At 35.2% G+C, this 16278-nt stretch overlaps 1 protein-coding gene across 2 annotated transcripts in view; it reads right to left on the bottom strand.

Annotated features, from left to right (window-relative positions):
• Positions 1-16278, bottom strand: part of LOC149795688 (vacuolar protein sorting-associated protein 51 homolog) — a 65652-nt gene that overhangs the window by 37319 nt on the left and 12055 nt on the right. The window contains exons 5-9 of one of the 2 annotated variants that reach the window (XM_089965557.1): positions 15705-15837; positions 15293-15381; positions 9415-9535; positions 7270-7290; positions 901-1004 (exon numbers count right to left, since the gene is read on the bottom strand). In XM_089965557.1, the coding sequence (XP_089821683.1) occupies positions 901-1004; positions 7270-7290; positions 9415-9535; positions 15293-15381; positions 15705-15837 (468 nt within the window). The remainder of the gene's footprint in view (positions 1-900; positions 1005-7269; positions 7291-9414; positions 9536-15292; positions 15382-15704; positions 15838-16278) is intronic. The other variant, XM_089965558.1, reaches the window with a different exon arrangement.

Raw genomic sequence — 16278 nt, forward strand, 5'->3', positions numbered from 1 at the left:
CCTTACATATAAATGTACTGTACAAATCTTGACAGGCTATTGCAACTTTCTATTACTGATATTGTGAATACTGTATCAAAATCTCATGGAACGTCTACACCATTACAAAGCCCCAGGTTCTTGTAGGTTACTTGGAGCCAGTTCAGCTTTCTTTTCTTCTCTCACTCCATATCCCCATATTATCTTTCTTATGCATGAGAGAGTTGTTGTTGTTGTGGGGTTTAATGCCATTTTTCAGCACAAGATAGGCTATACATGGTGGCCAGTATTAATGGTGGAGGAAGAACCCGGGAAAACCCCGGAAAGAACCATCGACCCACGAGAAGCTACTGGCAAGCTTTCGCACATACCAACATTGGCTAAATCCAAGACTCAAACCCACACAGACAGAGGTGAGATGGCAGTGATCCGTAATGGAGAGCGGATTAGACCACTCTGCCACTCAGGGCCCCTGCATGAGAGAGAGAAAGAGAGAGAGAGGAAAGCAGAGAGGATTTTGATGAAATTCTGCACCCTGTTTAATTCATTTAGAAGAAGATTATTATTTTAATAATTATTTTATTGTAACACTAATGATTAATCAGTGTAAATTCATCACATATTAAGAGAATATAGAAATGATAGCCTACTGTTGAAATATAACCTAATGTTGAAACATTATTTATATATGTGTATCAATGTGCCATGGGTAGATCACAATCTGATATACCAATAGTATGGCATATCAAATTGCTTTATACCAATAGTATGGTATATCAAATTGCTTTATACCAATAGTATGGTATATCAAATTGCTTTATACCAACACTTTAAAAGTCATGTTATTTTTAATGTATGTGGTAACAACATGCATCCATCTCTCTTTCTTTGATTACCATGTCTGTAACTGAGAAAACTTACTCTTCTTGTAGCTTATTGAGGAACATATCGTTGTACGAGGCAATCACCAGACAGATGTTACTAAGGAAACCGTTGCATCCTGAGTCTACAAACTCCAAAATGTCCTACATAGAAAAATATGTGCACCATAAAATATTACTTAATACATGCATATAATGGTGACATTTGACTCTGTTAGCATTAAGTCTGTGTCTAATGAAACAAAATTAATTTAAATTTTAAAAAAACTTGAAAACAATTAATTCTGAAACTGTTATTCCAACACTTTATACATATGTTACCTTAAATCTGTATTTTAAAAGTTAATTATTTTGCAAACAAAATTTCAAAGAATCAGTGAAACAGTCTTCAAGCTATAGATTTCTCTTTAAAAATAAAATCCCTTTACATAAGAACTCAACTATTTGAGAATACATGAATAAATAGCACAGACTTAGTCATGGGATTGACACAAAATTATCTCAAGTTGGATCACTTTTTAAACCCACTGCAATATTTGCTGCATGCATATTAATGACAGTCAGATCCTTCAACATGAATAAAAAATATTGAAACAAATGTTTTATAATTTTAAACATTTTTATGCAAGACAAAACATACAAATACCATCCCATATTGTACACTGAACCAAATATGTATAATTTCCCAATTATATTTGAATATATTAGTACAATGTTGCATAAATTCAAATTTCTCTCCATTTTATGATCATCCTTCTACCAAATTTTCCGAAACAATTAGCTCATGCTATATTCTGAATATTGCACAGAGACAGACAGACAGACAAACAGAGAGAGAGCTTTAGAGAGTTTAATACTTGAACAAACTGGAAATGTGTCCAGGTGACACGGATGCCAGTGTCAATAAAGTTTAACTGAAGAAACTAAGGTTCATGGTGCACAGGCAAACACCTAAGTCAAATTAGGACTGTACAAGTGACTAATCTTAGCCTAGATCATTCTTCCGTTACGATTAAAACCAAATTTTGGCTTCAATCAATAAAGCAATTAAAGTTACTGAATGGAAACTAAATATTTGATGGATGTGGCAGCAAAGATGTATACGTGTAAGACTATATCCCCTTCCATAGAAGTTTGTGGAGTAGGATGGTATGTGGCAGAAGTCCCTCCCTTGAACTGGTGGATGGGGTGGGATGATATGTGTCAGGATAGAAGTACATGAGTAACTGTATATATCCCTCCAATGAATGGGTGGGATGTGGTTAGGTTTGCAGGATAGATGGACCTGAGTAACACTATATGCCCCTTTCTAGACATATTTTGATGAGGTGGGATGTAACAGAATATAGGGTCATGAGTAACTATATCCTGCCCCTAGAAGTCATGTGGATAGGGTTGGATGTAACAGGAAACCCCTTCTTAAAAGTGGTGGGATGAGGCATGGTGTATGCAGCAGGATATATGGACACAAGTAACTCTATCTTCTTGCTCAGAGAAATGGCAGGGATTGGCTGGTGTGCAATGTGGCAGGATGCCCCTGCCTCAAGTGGGGGTGGGGTGTGGCATGGTGGATGTGGCAGGATAGATGGATAAGAGTGGCATTATATGCTCCTCCCTAGAAGTGGTGAGGTGGGTTGGGTAATTAAAAAAGTATCCCTATTTATATCAGAATAATTACTGACGTTACAGTAAAGCTATTATTTGTGCGTTTGATACATTCAGCTTGGATCTATATAGCGTACTGTGGCTTCATATAATTCATAAGAACTAGAATATAAAATGTGATAAATAAGCACGTGCAGAAGTTGACAAAGCATTGACATGAAGGCAGACTGTTTATTATTCTACAAATAGCACAATCCATGGAACTATTGTTAATACCAAACTAGAACTACTGCTTACAGTTGATGAATGGAAAGAGGAGAATGATGTAACGTAAGACCAAATGAATTAGAAGTAGGTGTGTGTACAGAAAAAAATGTTTATGGTATAGTGTGTCCACGATACTCATGCACAGCATTTAAGTTTCCGCTTTGCTTTTGAATCTATTATACCAAAACAGATAAAGCAAGTTTGGGGCCTGGCTTGAAATCATGTACACAATCTCACCACAATGCACAGACCTATCATAGTATGTTTTACTAAAAGATCCTTAAGGCTGTCAACAGACACACTGCTTGAATTTCTCACATGTGCATCAATATTGTTGACACACTAAGGCATAACCGTTCCTTACATACATTCTGTAAAATATCAGTAACTGCTAAAATAAATGTGGAAAAAGTTTGAAATACAGCCAATTCTCATTAGAGCTAAAATTACTCCATTACTTTCCCATTTTAATCAGGATACTAAGATGAATATTGTTACCTGCTACAGCCATTTTTAGTCAACGAAACTAAGAACAGATAGATTTCCGTAGCATAATAGGTTTTGAATCCTTAGCTTTCAACCTTATCACAAGGCCTTCATCAGAGGAAAGACCTCTGGACTGGAGTCACATAATCAACGAAATGTTGACCACATGACAAAACCCTTCTGTAGTTGCAATCCAGAAATATGGTTCAACACTGGCTCCTCTATGATTTCAATAGCTTCTCTTATTTTCCTCCTCAGGGTATTGTTCTCTCTATGGAGTACTCTGATGTTATTCCAAGAAATAGTATGCCCTGATTCTTTGCAGTGTTCATCAGATGCTGTTAGGGATTCCCTGCTGGTGAATAAGTGTTGTTTAACTCTAGTTTCAAGGCTTCTAGTAGTCTCCCCAATGTAGTCTTTTCCACAATTATCACACTGGAGTTTATAGATGATTGAGTACTTCCCACACAAAGGAGTTTGGTCCTTTGAATGCAGATTGAGTTCAAAGGGGTATGGTCTAAGGAAAGCTAAGGAGTCATAACCTATTATGATACAGAAGGTATCTATTCATAGTTTAATTAACATATTCTTGTATTTAATTTAAGTTTGTTGTGCTTAAAAATATCATATATTAGAAAATCTGGATAGACATCAATTTTGGGTCAGAAATACATGACTACATACTACACTGAAACCATACCTATCAATTTTTGAAACATCAAGTGGGGAGATTAAATCAAAAAGTAGGGAGATTATATCAAAAAGTAGGGAGACTGGGACCTAATATGCATAGGTTTTTTTTGCTGCATTTCTTAAGTGTCGCTTTCAATAAATATTGGACAACCTTCTGGGTACAATATACGTGAAATTTTCAGGACTCGCTGTTTCTCCCTGTGATGCATCTAATTTTGCCCCAAGACATGCCCCCAATTTCATATTCTGGTCAGCTGTGATCAAACTGCACAATGCCTAAACGTCAGACTTAAGTAAAGAAACAAGACAACCAGTGTGAATAATTAACAGTTAATCCTTATCATTGCAATTATCTTGTAAAAAGGACTGACCATCCAACAAACTTCAAGGAAACCATGTTCTGCAGTGTATGTAAGAACCAAGAACTGATCAGTAAATAAACAATGCCCTATTTTGTTGTATCTAACGGTGCCTAAAGTATGTGTGAATTCAATTTAACAGTTCAAATCTGCAGTCCTAAGCTACCATACATGTGGCAACTATTTATTTTGTTTTATATCCCACCTTATTCGCTTATTTTCAACTCATGATGCAGTTAACATTGTTTAACTAAAAAAATATTTATTCTGAATTAGTTTTTTGATGGCACATATTGATGGGAATTAATGTTTTATATACAGTACAGTAATGTCAGGTGTTTACTCACATTAAGTCACTGTAATGTAATCTTCGATAATAGAAAAAAACCACCACTTCAGTATATCCGCATTACATGTAGCATGTATAAACAGTAAACATTCATAACTGGAGCTGCTGTAAAACAATCCTTTGGGCAGTTTAAATAGAGGCAATAAAAAGGCAAAGATATCTGGTATTATCCACCATTTAACATATTACTTAATAAGCTGACAATAGCTAGTCAGATGTATTTGAAGACTGCAGTGAGAGAGCACACTGTGCTACTTTGCATAGCAACGATCAGGAACAACCCAATATAGGTAAATCAAAGAGATGCTAGATACATGTAGGACAATAAAAGTTAATACATATCATTGCTATGACTGAGAATGTTTAAGCCATATGTATTATAAATTTATAACAAGTTTGTGAACAGCAGCAACATTTCTTTGAAGTCAGATTTCACTGCATATATAAAACGCAAAGCATGATCAATTAAATCATCAGAATAGTGTTTAAGTGTGAATAATTATTTCAGCCGATTTAGGCAGCAATTAGATATCTGCAAAGATCAACAAAAATAAATTCAGACCTCTGGCAGAAGGAGTATTACTAGCAAATATAAAAAATGACAGTGGAGGCAATTAATTCTTTCCACATTACATCAACTTGGTTCTGATCAGGGTTTGCTCTGAGAATCAAGCAGAGGCATTTGAACACCAGGACTATCCAGTCTCTAGTGAGTGTAGTCATGAATACCAATGACACTTGCATTACCACCTACTGAACCCTATTTAATTTATACATGAATTGCAGCAATTTCAATGATGTGTAACAAAAAATATTAAAAAAAGGGAAATTCTGGACATATTGAAACTATACTCCTGGCTTATGGAGTTTAAGCCAGGGCTTGTGATTTTTTTAAAAATCACCAGCCCTGGGTCTGTGTGTAAAGAAATTTTTGTTAATACCATTTTTATAAGTCTTGGTATGGGTCAGCTGGGGTTCAAGCCTGTGACCTCCCACATCCAAGGTGGATGCTCTAACCACTTAGGCCACCAGAGTGGTTTCTCCTTTACTATACAGTTTCACAAATCTAAACATAGTGGCATAATCATCCTTCCAGTTTTCCTTTTCTTTGCTGGATAAAATTCTGAATCTTTTGTTTTCCTTTCTGACATAACTAGAAGTTGAGTGTGTGTGATTTGGTTTTTTAACATAGCTTTAACAATTTTTCAGTCATATCGCTACAATGTCTGCAGTGTGACAGTTTACAATGATGTCAAGCACTGGGTCGTCATGCCGCAGACATGTGGCATGATGCCCCACCCAGTCACATTATCCTGATTCCAGGCCGACCAGAGCGGTTACTAGAAGTTGAAATATTATGAACATGAGATACAATGATAGCAACAACTGCTTTGGGCAATCCAATATGTTGGTTAAGGACTGGCATGGTAGCCTTGATTTCAAATTAACCAATGATATTTTAGATCTCTATATCTCTGTTATATATATATATAAATGTGATAAGAACTCTATATCCCTATATACATGTGATGCATTTACTCTCAGAATGGAACTGGGAGCCCATTCTAAACAGAAAACTGCATGGAAATATTTAATTTAAAAACAAAAAACCGATTTTGAACAAGAAAAACACACCCGTGTTCAGGTTCACAATATGGGACAAATACGTGAAAAATGGGAGACTTGGCAGCTATGCATTGAATCAAATCAGGCCTCTGCAGTGGGCTAAAATCTCTAAGCCCAAAGTATTATACACTTGGGATGAGCAAAGTCTGCCTAAATCCCTACACATAACTAGCAAAATTGTATTGTCTGCTGGAGGAGCCAGTCAGGCTTTCAATAAACCAAATTTTGGCTAAGAATCCTTATTGCCCTACTCGGTGTGACTAACTCACCAGCAATGCAAGTTTAGCCAAATTTAAGCTGTTTACTAGAAAGCTGCTTTTTATAACCATAAGTTTCAGCTCTTAGGTAAGAAACAAAATTTTGGCTCAGTGCATGCTTAGCTTTAATCTGTCTATTGGCTGTAATGTCTACATGTATGGCTCTTAGGCAGAAACTAAATTTTGGTTAAATGTATGCTTAGACAAAATTTGACTACTGGCTATTGGCTGCAATTACTTTTTATATAACCCACATTGCTGTTAGAGAAAAAAACCTAGCTAACATCTTGTTCTCTTACTTCTATGCTATGCTATGACTTCAAAAATATCAAGTTTCCTCTCTTTTGGTTTAGTATAAGTTTTGGTCTAAAATAATAATATATGTACAAACTGACATTTTTGCACAACTAGCATTTTAACCCCAAAAATAATGTCCCTCTTGCACATTAAGTTTCTTATGATATTTCTACATTCTTGTAGATTTCCATGTACAGGTTCAGACAGATGAATGGACAGGCAGAGGGTATTACAATATTTGTGATGCTAAGGCAGGAGAATAAAAGGGCTCTCTTTGTGGATGTTTTTAATGCAATGTATAATGCATCAAATAACTGTGCTCAGGATTAGAAGGATTGGCTATTATCACATTACGTAATGTATAGTGGTTCAAGCTAACACACACATTCCAGCACCAACTACTGTGGCTAGAGTCACTCCAAAGGTAGCTAATCTAATGTGTTCTGATACAACAGGTTGCCTCAATATACCTGTATTTCAGCTGATTCCTCCTAAAAATAATGAAAATGAACTCATAATATAAGTTAAAACAGTCAAACTTGTCAATAAAGCATATTCAAGAGATCATTAACATTTGACCTTGCGTGAAGTAGAATAAATGGCAATTTAATGCAGAAAAGGTGGTTCATTAATGTTCTTGAATGGGCAGATATTCTGCATATAGAGGCGTCTAGCAAAGTCAGGTTTAACTTTATAAATTCAACTCTGAATAACAAGTTTTCACAACTTATATTAAACACTCTTGATGGTTTTATGTTAGTGTGGTATGGTCATTTTAAGGTGGAGGAAACCAAAGGGCCTGGGCAAATGCCACTAACCTATGGGTGACTCCAAAACGCTGTACATGCCAGAGATGGAGATCACACCTGGGTTTACAAAAGTGGGAGGTAAGTATTTTCTAAAATGATATAGTGTAAGTTACTGTAATTAAAATATACTGCCTTCAATTGAAACTGCTACCAAGAAAATGCACCTACAGGCACTGACACAGAAGGAAACCAAAATTACTAATATTATCTGCACAATTCATCCAATTTCATCTACTGGGGAGTTTTTGGAGAAGTGTTTGGGAGAAAAAGGTGCTCTAAATGATCTCTTTACTGGAAAATTTTTGCAAGACAAATCAACTGAAATGGTTAATTCCAAATAATCATAAAAAGACAACAAAAGTGGGATTATGATAAAATTGTTATATTTCTTTGAATATACAGTAGTCCCCCTCTTGAACGGCCCCCCCCCCCCCCCCGACCAGTGGCCACCCACTCCTTATGGCCAGAATCCGTTGCACCAACGAGTTTGTGTTCAAAAGTACCCCTCACGAAAGGCCACCCGGCTAACGCGACCAGCATATTAGTGCCATAATATAAAATTTACCCCTCACAAGCAGCCGCATTTTTATTTTGATATGTATCCAGAACCAGTATTTTATTCATAATGTGTGTTAAGTAAACTGATTTCTGTTTCCCGATGTCAGGTTTTCATTACTGAAAGAAGTGTTGACTAAAGTACATGTACTACTAAGGTTAATATTATATCATTTACGCCTCACAGGAAGCCACATTTATTCCATAAAGCCGAGAAAGACTCAAATTTTAATCCATACAAAAGGGTAAGTACATGTAATCCAATTAGCCTTACTGCTCTGTTATCATAAGATGTCCAGTTTAGTAACTTCGATAATTGTTAAAATTACAAATATTGAACAGTAGTAACAGCTGAGAAGTGGCAGCATTGATTAACAATACACAAGTCAGCAGGAAAATGGTTTGATAGCCTTTATGGCTTCCCTTAGTAAGATGTTCACTTTGATAATTAGTGGCTATTACAAATGACAATAATTGTCAAAATTACAAATCCTAATGGCCACGAGATCAAATCTGCGAGATGTTAAATGGTACATATCAAAGCCGTTTTGGCTTCACTCACTTAGTGTAAAGAAATATATAAAAACAATAGGGTACCAGACCGCGACTAACAAATCCTGTGACAAGATCACTTCCTTTAAAAATACACGGCAATTTGTTTAGATGCATAAAAAATTGTTTTATCAGTATTGTAGTTGGCAACATGAATAACTTACTGCAAAAAGATCAACATGTCATCGAGGAAAAGACAAATTCTCAGTTTAGAAGAGAAAGTGAAAGTAATTCAACTGACCGAGAGACAATTTTTTTTTATATTTATTTCACAACATGCATCTGATATTTTAATAAAAGTATTAAATTTTAATAATTAAATGTACTTGTGACTTTCTTCATATGTATTTACTATTCACATTTGTCATCCCCCTCTAGAAAGGCCACCCTCATTATAAGGCCACTTCCCTGCTGCAGTAGGGGTGGCCTTATAAAAGGGGGACTACTGTATTGGTAAACTTGCTGACACAGACCAAGTGCTTGCTATTCTCATGATAATTTACTAGGTATCATAGATATGAAACTGCTACAGGTTTCGGTTCAGATCTTCAATATAATAAATCATTCTGGATCTAACAATGATGTACCAAATATTTAACATATATAAATATTTGATGTATATAATATGTACACGTCAAAATGTCAAATTGCAGCTCTTTATCGTTTATACCAGAACATGCAACTTTATAATCAGCTTACCATAGGTGTAATGAGATAGGCCTGGGAGGGTCTCTGGCTCTCTAGTATTACCTGTTCCCCCATCTGTAATTTGATCTGTCGGTCTAGCTCTGCTAGATCCATACTAAGCTTCTGGCAAGCACTGAAAAAATATCTATAGTAAACAAAACAGAATCGATTTGATCAAACACTAATTTATCAAATTATAAGATTTATCTCAACTTTTGGCATATTGCTGCAAGAATTTTGTACAGTGCTATGTCTCGCCAGCTCCATGAGTACATAATCTAAAAACCTTGCATCATGATTGCAACAGTAAAAATGGTAGGTCACAGTAACCTTATTTTGATAGTGAAATGAAGCTGCAGGATTGCACATAGAATCCCAAGCACATAGGACATTGTGCCTTCCCTCTACAAAATTGGAGGACACACACCATTTTAGAGGGACGAAGGAAATCAAGAAAATAACAGTACATAATGTACTGTGATAATCTTATTTCTTTTGACCATTCTGTCAACATAATTTTGTTCTCTGCACTGTAATATCAAATTTACATCACTGCAATAAAAGTTGTATCATGTGCTCAAGTAACTGATATATATTAGAATAACTACTGAACCTGAAATGAGTGCACCATGAAAGTTTCTGTTCCGGATCTTGCTGTCACTTTAACTTTAGTGTACACTCATTATCTACCAGTAATTATCCCTGTTCTGAATTATGTTTCTTTCTCAACAAAAAAAAAATCATTATTTAAATGACAAAGGAAGCATCTGCATAAATTCAGTCTCTTCTGTCATTATTTCAACCTCAAAATAAATTAAATATTCCTAGCTATAGTGGTGGCATCAACCTCGAAAATATGTTACACTAATGGCCACCAAACATTTTATGCTGAAAATGGCTGACTACCTTAAAGTCCTGAACGTTTTCATTTCTAGTTACAGTGAACATTGTCTCAAAACAGAGATTTACTGCTAATATAAATGCAAACATGGATGGACTTGCAAGCTGAAGGCACAATTTTTTATTCCTTTTTCCTGATGGAAAAGTACTCATGGAGGCACACAGGGTCAAGATTTGGGGGACAAAGGACAAAAACTACAAGAAATCCAAGAGCCCAACTGAAGCTGTGTACAAAATCTCAGTGAAAGAATATTATTAAAGCATTACAAACAAGTTCATTATTTTGATACTCTGAAATAATATCTACATATTTGTATGTGCCAGTTTGAGAGAATTTGAGCTTAATGAAAATCTTAATGTTAGCTATTATAATATCAACAATAGGATAGGGAAATCTCATGGAATTGCCATATTTCATTTCACCCATGAAACAGAGAAATCTACCTGGACTGTGATCCTTTTCTCATCTTGGTAGGGCTATCCCTGATTGTTTGTTTCATTCACTTGTTAGAAGCATATACATGAATTTCTAAATTGTGCTCTCTCTCTCTCTCTTTATATATATATATATATATATATGACAACCCTCAGCTTGAGAGTCAGGTGATGCTGATTTTGTGATAAATGTTGTTAACTGCATGTCAACAAGAAAGAGTCAACTGCATGTTAACAAAAGTCAACTGCATGTCAGCAAAAGACAACTGCATGTCAATAAAAGTCAACTGCATGTCAACAAAAGACAACTGCATGTCAACAAGAGTCAACTGTATGTCAACAAGTAAGAGCACTCACATTGGAATCACATTAATAAGCTGTATCATTTACAGAATACAATTATAAAATACAAATGGGTGATAAAAATAATCAATGTAAAGGTTGGCACTGAGACAAAGAAATATTGATTTTATCGTTAGCTTAATGCTGTACTGCAATACTGCTACATTTAATGATATCAGCACACCAAAACTTTGATATTTACAATATTTGTAATGCACATTACTCATCACATTGAAGACTTGTTTGACCACTGGCCAGGGTCAATATCAGTGATTGTGGACAAGTTCATATTTGCCCCAATGACCATTGTCTGTAAAATATTATTTATATCTGACAAACTCAAATTAGTTGAAACATACCAATGCCAAGGACACAGTGATTATGGTAAACAGGCTACTCTGTATTAGTACTCTGCAATGCATTTAACTGGAAGTCGGTTTACATGGAGTGGCGGGGAAGTTTGTATTGTATACAAGGCTGCCAATCTATATTTTTTGCTGTTAATGTCATGTTGGATTTAAAAAATTAAATAGAGATGGTGATATGTTATAACATCATAAGCAAATCCCCATTAAATTATTTACATTATGTCTTTTGATTTACATAATTCATCTCTATGAAATTTTTAGCAGTTCTCAGTAACCATTTTAGACATTAATTATCAATCATGCAGGAAATAAGCTGAGACTAACTTGATTTTGACAATGGAATATTAGACCTTCTTCTAATTCAAGACAATTTCACACTGAATGTTTTTTTATTTTAATCTTTGCTCTTAAAATCTGCTTATTAGAAGCTACTGTTATTGACCACCCACAGAAACCAGAATTTACATGGAGAAAGTCACAAGTTTTGAGCATCCTTGTAGTAATATAGTGATATCCAGTACAATGTCACAAGCCACATGCACAAATCTTCTGCATTCTCTTTTCACCCACAACTGTCTGTGATTTCCTCATTCTCATAAATATGCATTAACCTGCAAAACAAATCACTGCTTATTGATTTTTGGGGAAGGCCAACACAGCATGACTTTTCATGAGTGAAACAATTTAGTTTCTTATCCAAATGTATTCACTTATTAATCAATAAGAGGTCACCTCCACTGATGTAAAATACCTTTCCTCATATTTTGGTTGATGCATATTAATAAGAAACATGTAAATCTTATTGCAGCTAACCTTTGCCCTTGGCTTGTGACCATAAGTCAGTAGTACAAAGTTCATAGATTAATAATTACCTTGATTAGCTCCTAGAGATGAAGTGTCACATGAAAAGCATGCAGCATGTAATCCTTTCATCTATATCCTAAACTGATTCACATGTACAATACTGAGTAAACCTGCTGAAGGTAACCATTCATACCATATAATGTAGAGTCATTAATATGGCAAGTTTATCAATGAATGAAGAGGTATTCCCACTTCCAACTAAAAGGGTCTTCTAAGTATGCTAGGATGTATGCATGAAAAAAGCTATATGGTCATAAACACAAATATACAAATCATGATAGTAAAGCATAAAATACAAGTCAAATAGACCTACTTTAGGACATTAGTTAGAAGAACTATGATAGGCCCTCAAAGATACTAACACAAGAAAATAATTTACATGGAACAACAGCCATAAGATGAAATCATCAAGAGATTGTTGTTGTTGTTGTTCTGGGGTTTAACGCCATTTTTCAGCACACGATAGGCTATGCATGGCGGCCAGTATTAATGGTGGAGGAAAAACCCTGGAAAACCCCGAGAAGAACCATCGACCCACGAGAAGCTACTGGCAAGCTTTCTCACATACCCACATTGGCCGAATCCTGGACTCGAACCCACGCAGACAGAGGTGAGGTGGTAGTGATCCGTATCGGAGAGCGCTTTAGACCACTTGGCCACTCAGGGCCCCCATCAAGAGATAATTAGATAATTACTCACGGCTAATGGTCATTCCGTACCCAAGCAGCTTTGTACCCAGTGGAAATTGGTTGTTTCGTACCCAAGGTGCTGGTCGTTTTGTACTTGAGGTGCTGGTCATTTCATACCAAAGGTGGTGGTTGTTTCATTAATTTACATGGTCAAATATAAAGCAGTGTAATATTTACCACGTCCTCTCTAGGCCTAATCTTTTTCCTACCTTAAAAAATGCAAAGGCAAAGCATTTCCAGGCAAAAAATTGACCTAACACAAATAATTACAGTAACTGCATTGTTTTCACTGTAGAATAGCATCTATGTACTAAAAAGAATTAACAAAACTTCACATTGCCAGTAAAAATAAAAAATAAAATCTTGTCCAGGTTTAAATAAATGAATAAGTCGTTTTTTTTCTAGTGTTAAAATTAACAAACATTGTCATATTTCTTGGTTTTATTTAGTAATGACTAATGACTGAAAAAATTACAAATAAAAGCAACTAGAAATTCTGCGATCTTTTAATAATGGGGTTGACTGCAGATAAAACAGTGTTGCTTAAGTTTCTCTCCTCTAGCGACTAATGCTGGTGTTAATTTAATATTTGTCACCTGCTATTAAAGGTGTTGAACGTGGTATGCTATACGGACCGCCAAGACATTTTTGGGTACACTGCCGGCTGCATTAGCATACTTGTGCAAAAATTTGGACACATTCAACGATCACTAGACACTAAAAAGTTAGTGGCATAATTGAAATTATCCCTGTTTTCAACTAAGTATAAATATTAATATTTCTCGTGGCAAGTGAAAATTTGTTTTCATTGTTTGGCACTGCATTTTACATATATTTACTTCTGTGTTTAAAAACTGATTTATTTAATTATTTAAATACTCGAAGATATGTATGCACGCTTTGATTCTGCCAGTAATGAAACGTATGAGATAACTTTTTTTATATGATATTGGTGGTTATATTTGTACTTTAAGTAGGAAATGACTATAGCATTGGGTATAAAACAACCAGCACCTTGGGTATAAAATGACCATTGCTTTTGGTACAAAATGACTCATTTGGGTACAAAACGACTTAGGTATAAAACGACTTGGGTACAGAATGACCAGATATGATTACTCACTACTTGTCACCAAATGTCTAGTATATCAACACCTGGTATGGGTGGCAAACTATGCTGCCATATGTTTAATGAACATCTAGTATGGGTGACAGACTGGACAATGATTAAATGAGTCACCAGACATGACATGTTTGCCTTTCATGCACATGACTGTTTACTGTACACACAGTTTAAATAAACACACAGAGGAACTAATTATCCTCCAATCTCAAGGTCAAACACATATCAGTTTGAACAATACTGATTAGTCTATGATGTGTAAAATGTGACTATGTCAATAGTGGTTAACAATAAAACAGTGTACCAGTGAATTACGATAAATATTCTATCTTATAATACACATGTAAATTCATTATCAAAATTATCAAGTGATTGAAACTATTTACCAGTTTAATTACAGATTAGGACAAGATTCACAGTATGATATTATCCTCACAAAGTATTCTATTATCTTCACCAAGTATTTTTTCTACAGCCTAACCAAATATTCTATTAGCCTCACCAAGTATTCTATAGCCTCACCAAATATTATATTAGCCTCACCAAATATTCTATTAGTCTCAACAAGTATTATATAGCCTCACCAAGTATTCTATTAACCTCACCAAGTATTCTATAGCCTCACCAAATATTGTATTAGCCTCACCAAGTATTCTAATAGCCTCACCAAATATTCTATTAGCCTCACCAAATATTCTATTAGCCTCACCAAGTATTATATAGGCTCACCAAGTATTCTATTAATCTCACCAAGTATTCTATAGTCTCACCAAATATTTTATTAGCCTCACTGAGTATTCTAATAGCCTCAACAAATATTCTATAGTCTCATCAAGTATTCTATAGCCTCACCAATTATTTTATTAGCCTCACCAAGTATTCTATTAGCCTCACCAAGTATTCTATTAGCCCCACCAAGTATTATATAGGCTCACCAAGTATTATATTAGCCTCACCAAGTATTCTATAGCCTCACCAAATATTCTATTAGCTTCACCTAGTATTATATTAGCCTCGCCAAGCATTCTTTTAGCCTCACCATGACTTCAAGCAACATCTAGAACTTTGGCTAATGCCATGCTAAACATTTGCCAGGAACTCAAAAGAATAATTTCTGTTGTGTTTGAGTTAATAAACAATGTGATGCATAAACTCTCCAAAATACTCACTGAGCTAGAAACTCATCACAGAGCTCTTCTGCTGGTTCATTCAGCTGAAGTAGCAGGTCCACACATTCTGCAAGCTGTTTTGGGGTGGACTGGAATGGACAAAGAATGACTATTTCATGAATATTTGTGAAAAGTATAGCATATGAATGAAGCTGTCCTGTGTGAACCGTGTATGTTGATGTTCTCTCGCTCTCTCTCTTATATTTAGAATCATTGGTATGCACAATGATGACATGAAAATTATCTGCAACTCAACCTTCTCCTGGGTTTTGTACATGACTCTACAATTGATACAGTCAGCACCATAGGAGGCACTCTTCCACCTGCAACTGTTTTGTTAAAAACAATGAAATCCAGGCATGAACTACAAAATATCAGAGACATTTGAAATCTATAAAAAAAAATGTCTCACTTCTCTCTCTTTGAACTGGTTGCGGAGCTTCTGCCTAAGCTCAGTGATGATATCAGTACAGTCTTTGTGAATCCCTTGAAAACTGGGCATGTGCTGGTACTGGTGGAGTACTCTCTGGGCTTTGGTGTAGTACCTGGGAAAGGCACAATATAAATTACACAGTGGTGAAAAGACAGTTAGTCAAACATGCCATTTAGACATTTAGCAATCATACCCTTAAGTCAAATATTTTAAAATGATGTAACTTACTAAACTGTGATGCTTTATGGGTTGTAATTAATTACCTTTGATTATTTTTTCCAAACATCACAGAATAATATCTAAATCTTCATAACTGAAAGTATTTTACATTTAGACGAAATGACATACAGACATATATTGGATTGTTTATTACTTCCACTCATTCTTGTGACAGTATTGGTCATTTACAGGGTTCATTCAACCTTGGAAGCATAACATTTAAAACTCTTCAGAAACATTTCAAGATATATCAAATAAATTTTATAGATTTCATTCATGACAAATCAAGTGAGAGTGTTACATATTAAGTTTTCTTCACATTAAATGACAATAT

Source organism: Sinohyriopsis cumingii, chromosome 7 (genome assembly GCF_028554795.1).
Source record: "Sinohyriopsis cumingii isolate HCF-2022 chromosome 7, ASM2855479v2, whole genome shotgun sequence".
Taxonomy (NCBI): Eukaryota; Metazoa; Mollusca; class Bivalvia; order Unionida; family Unionidae; genus Sinohyriopsis; species Sinohyriopsis cumingii.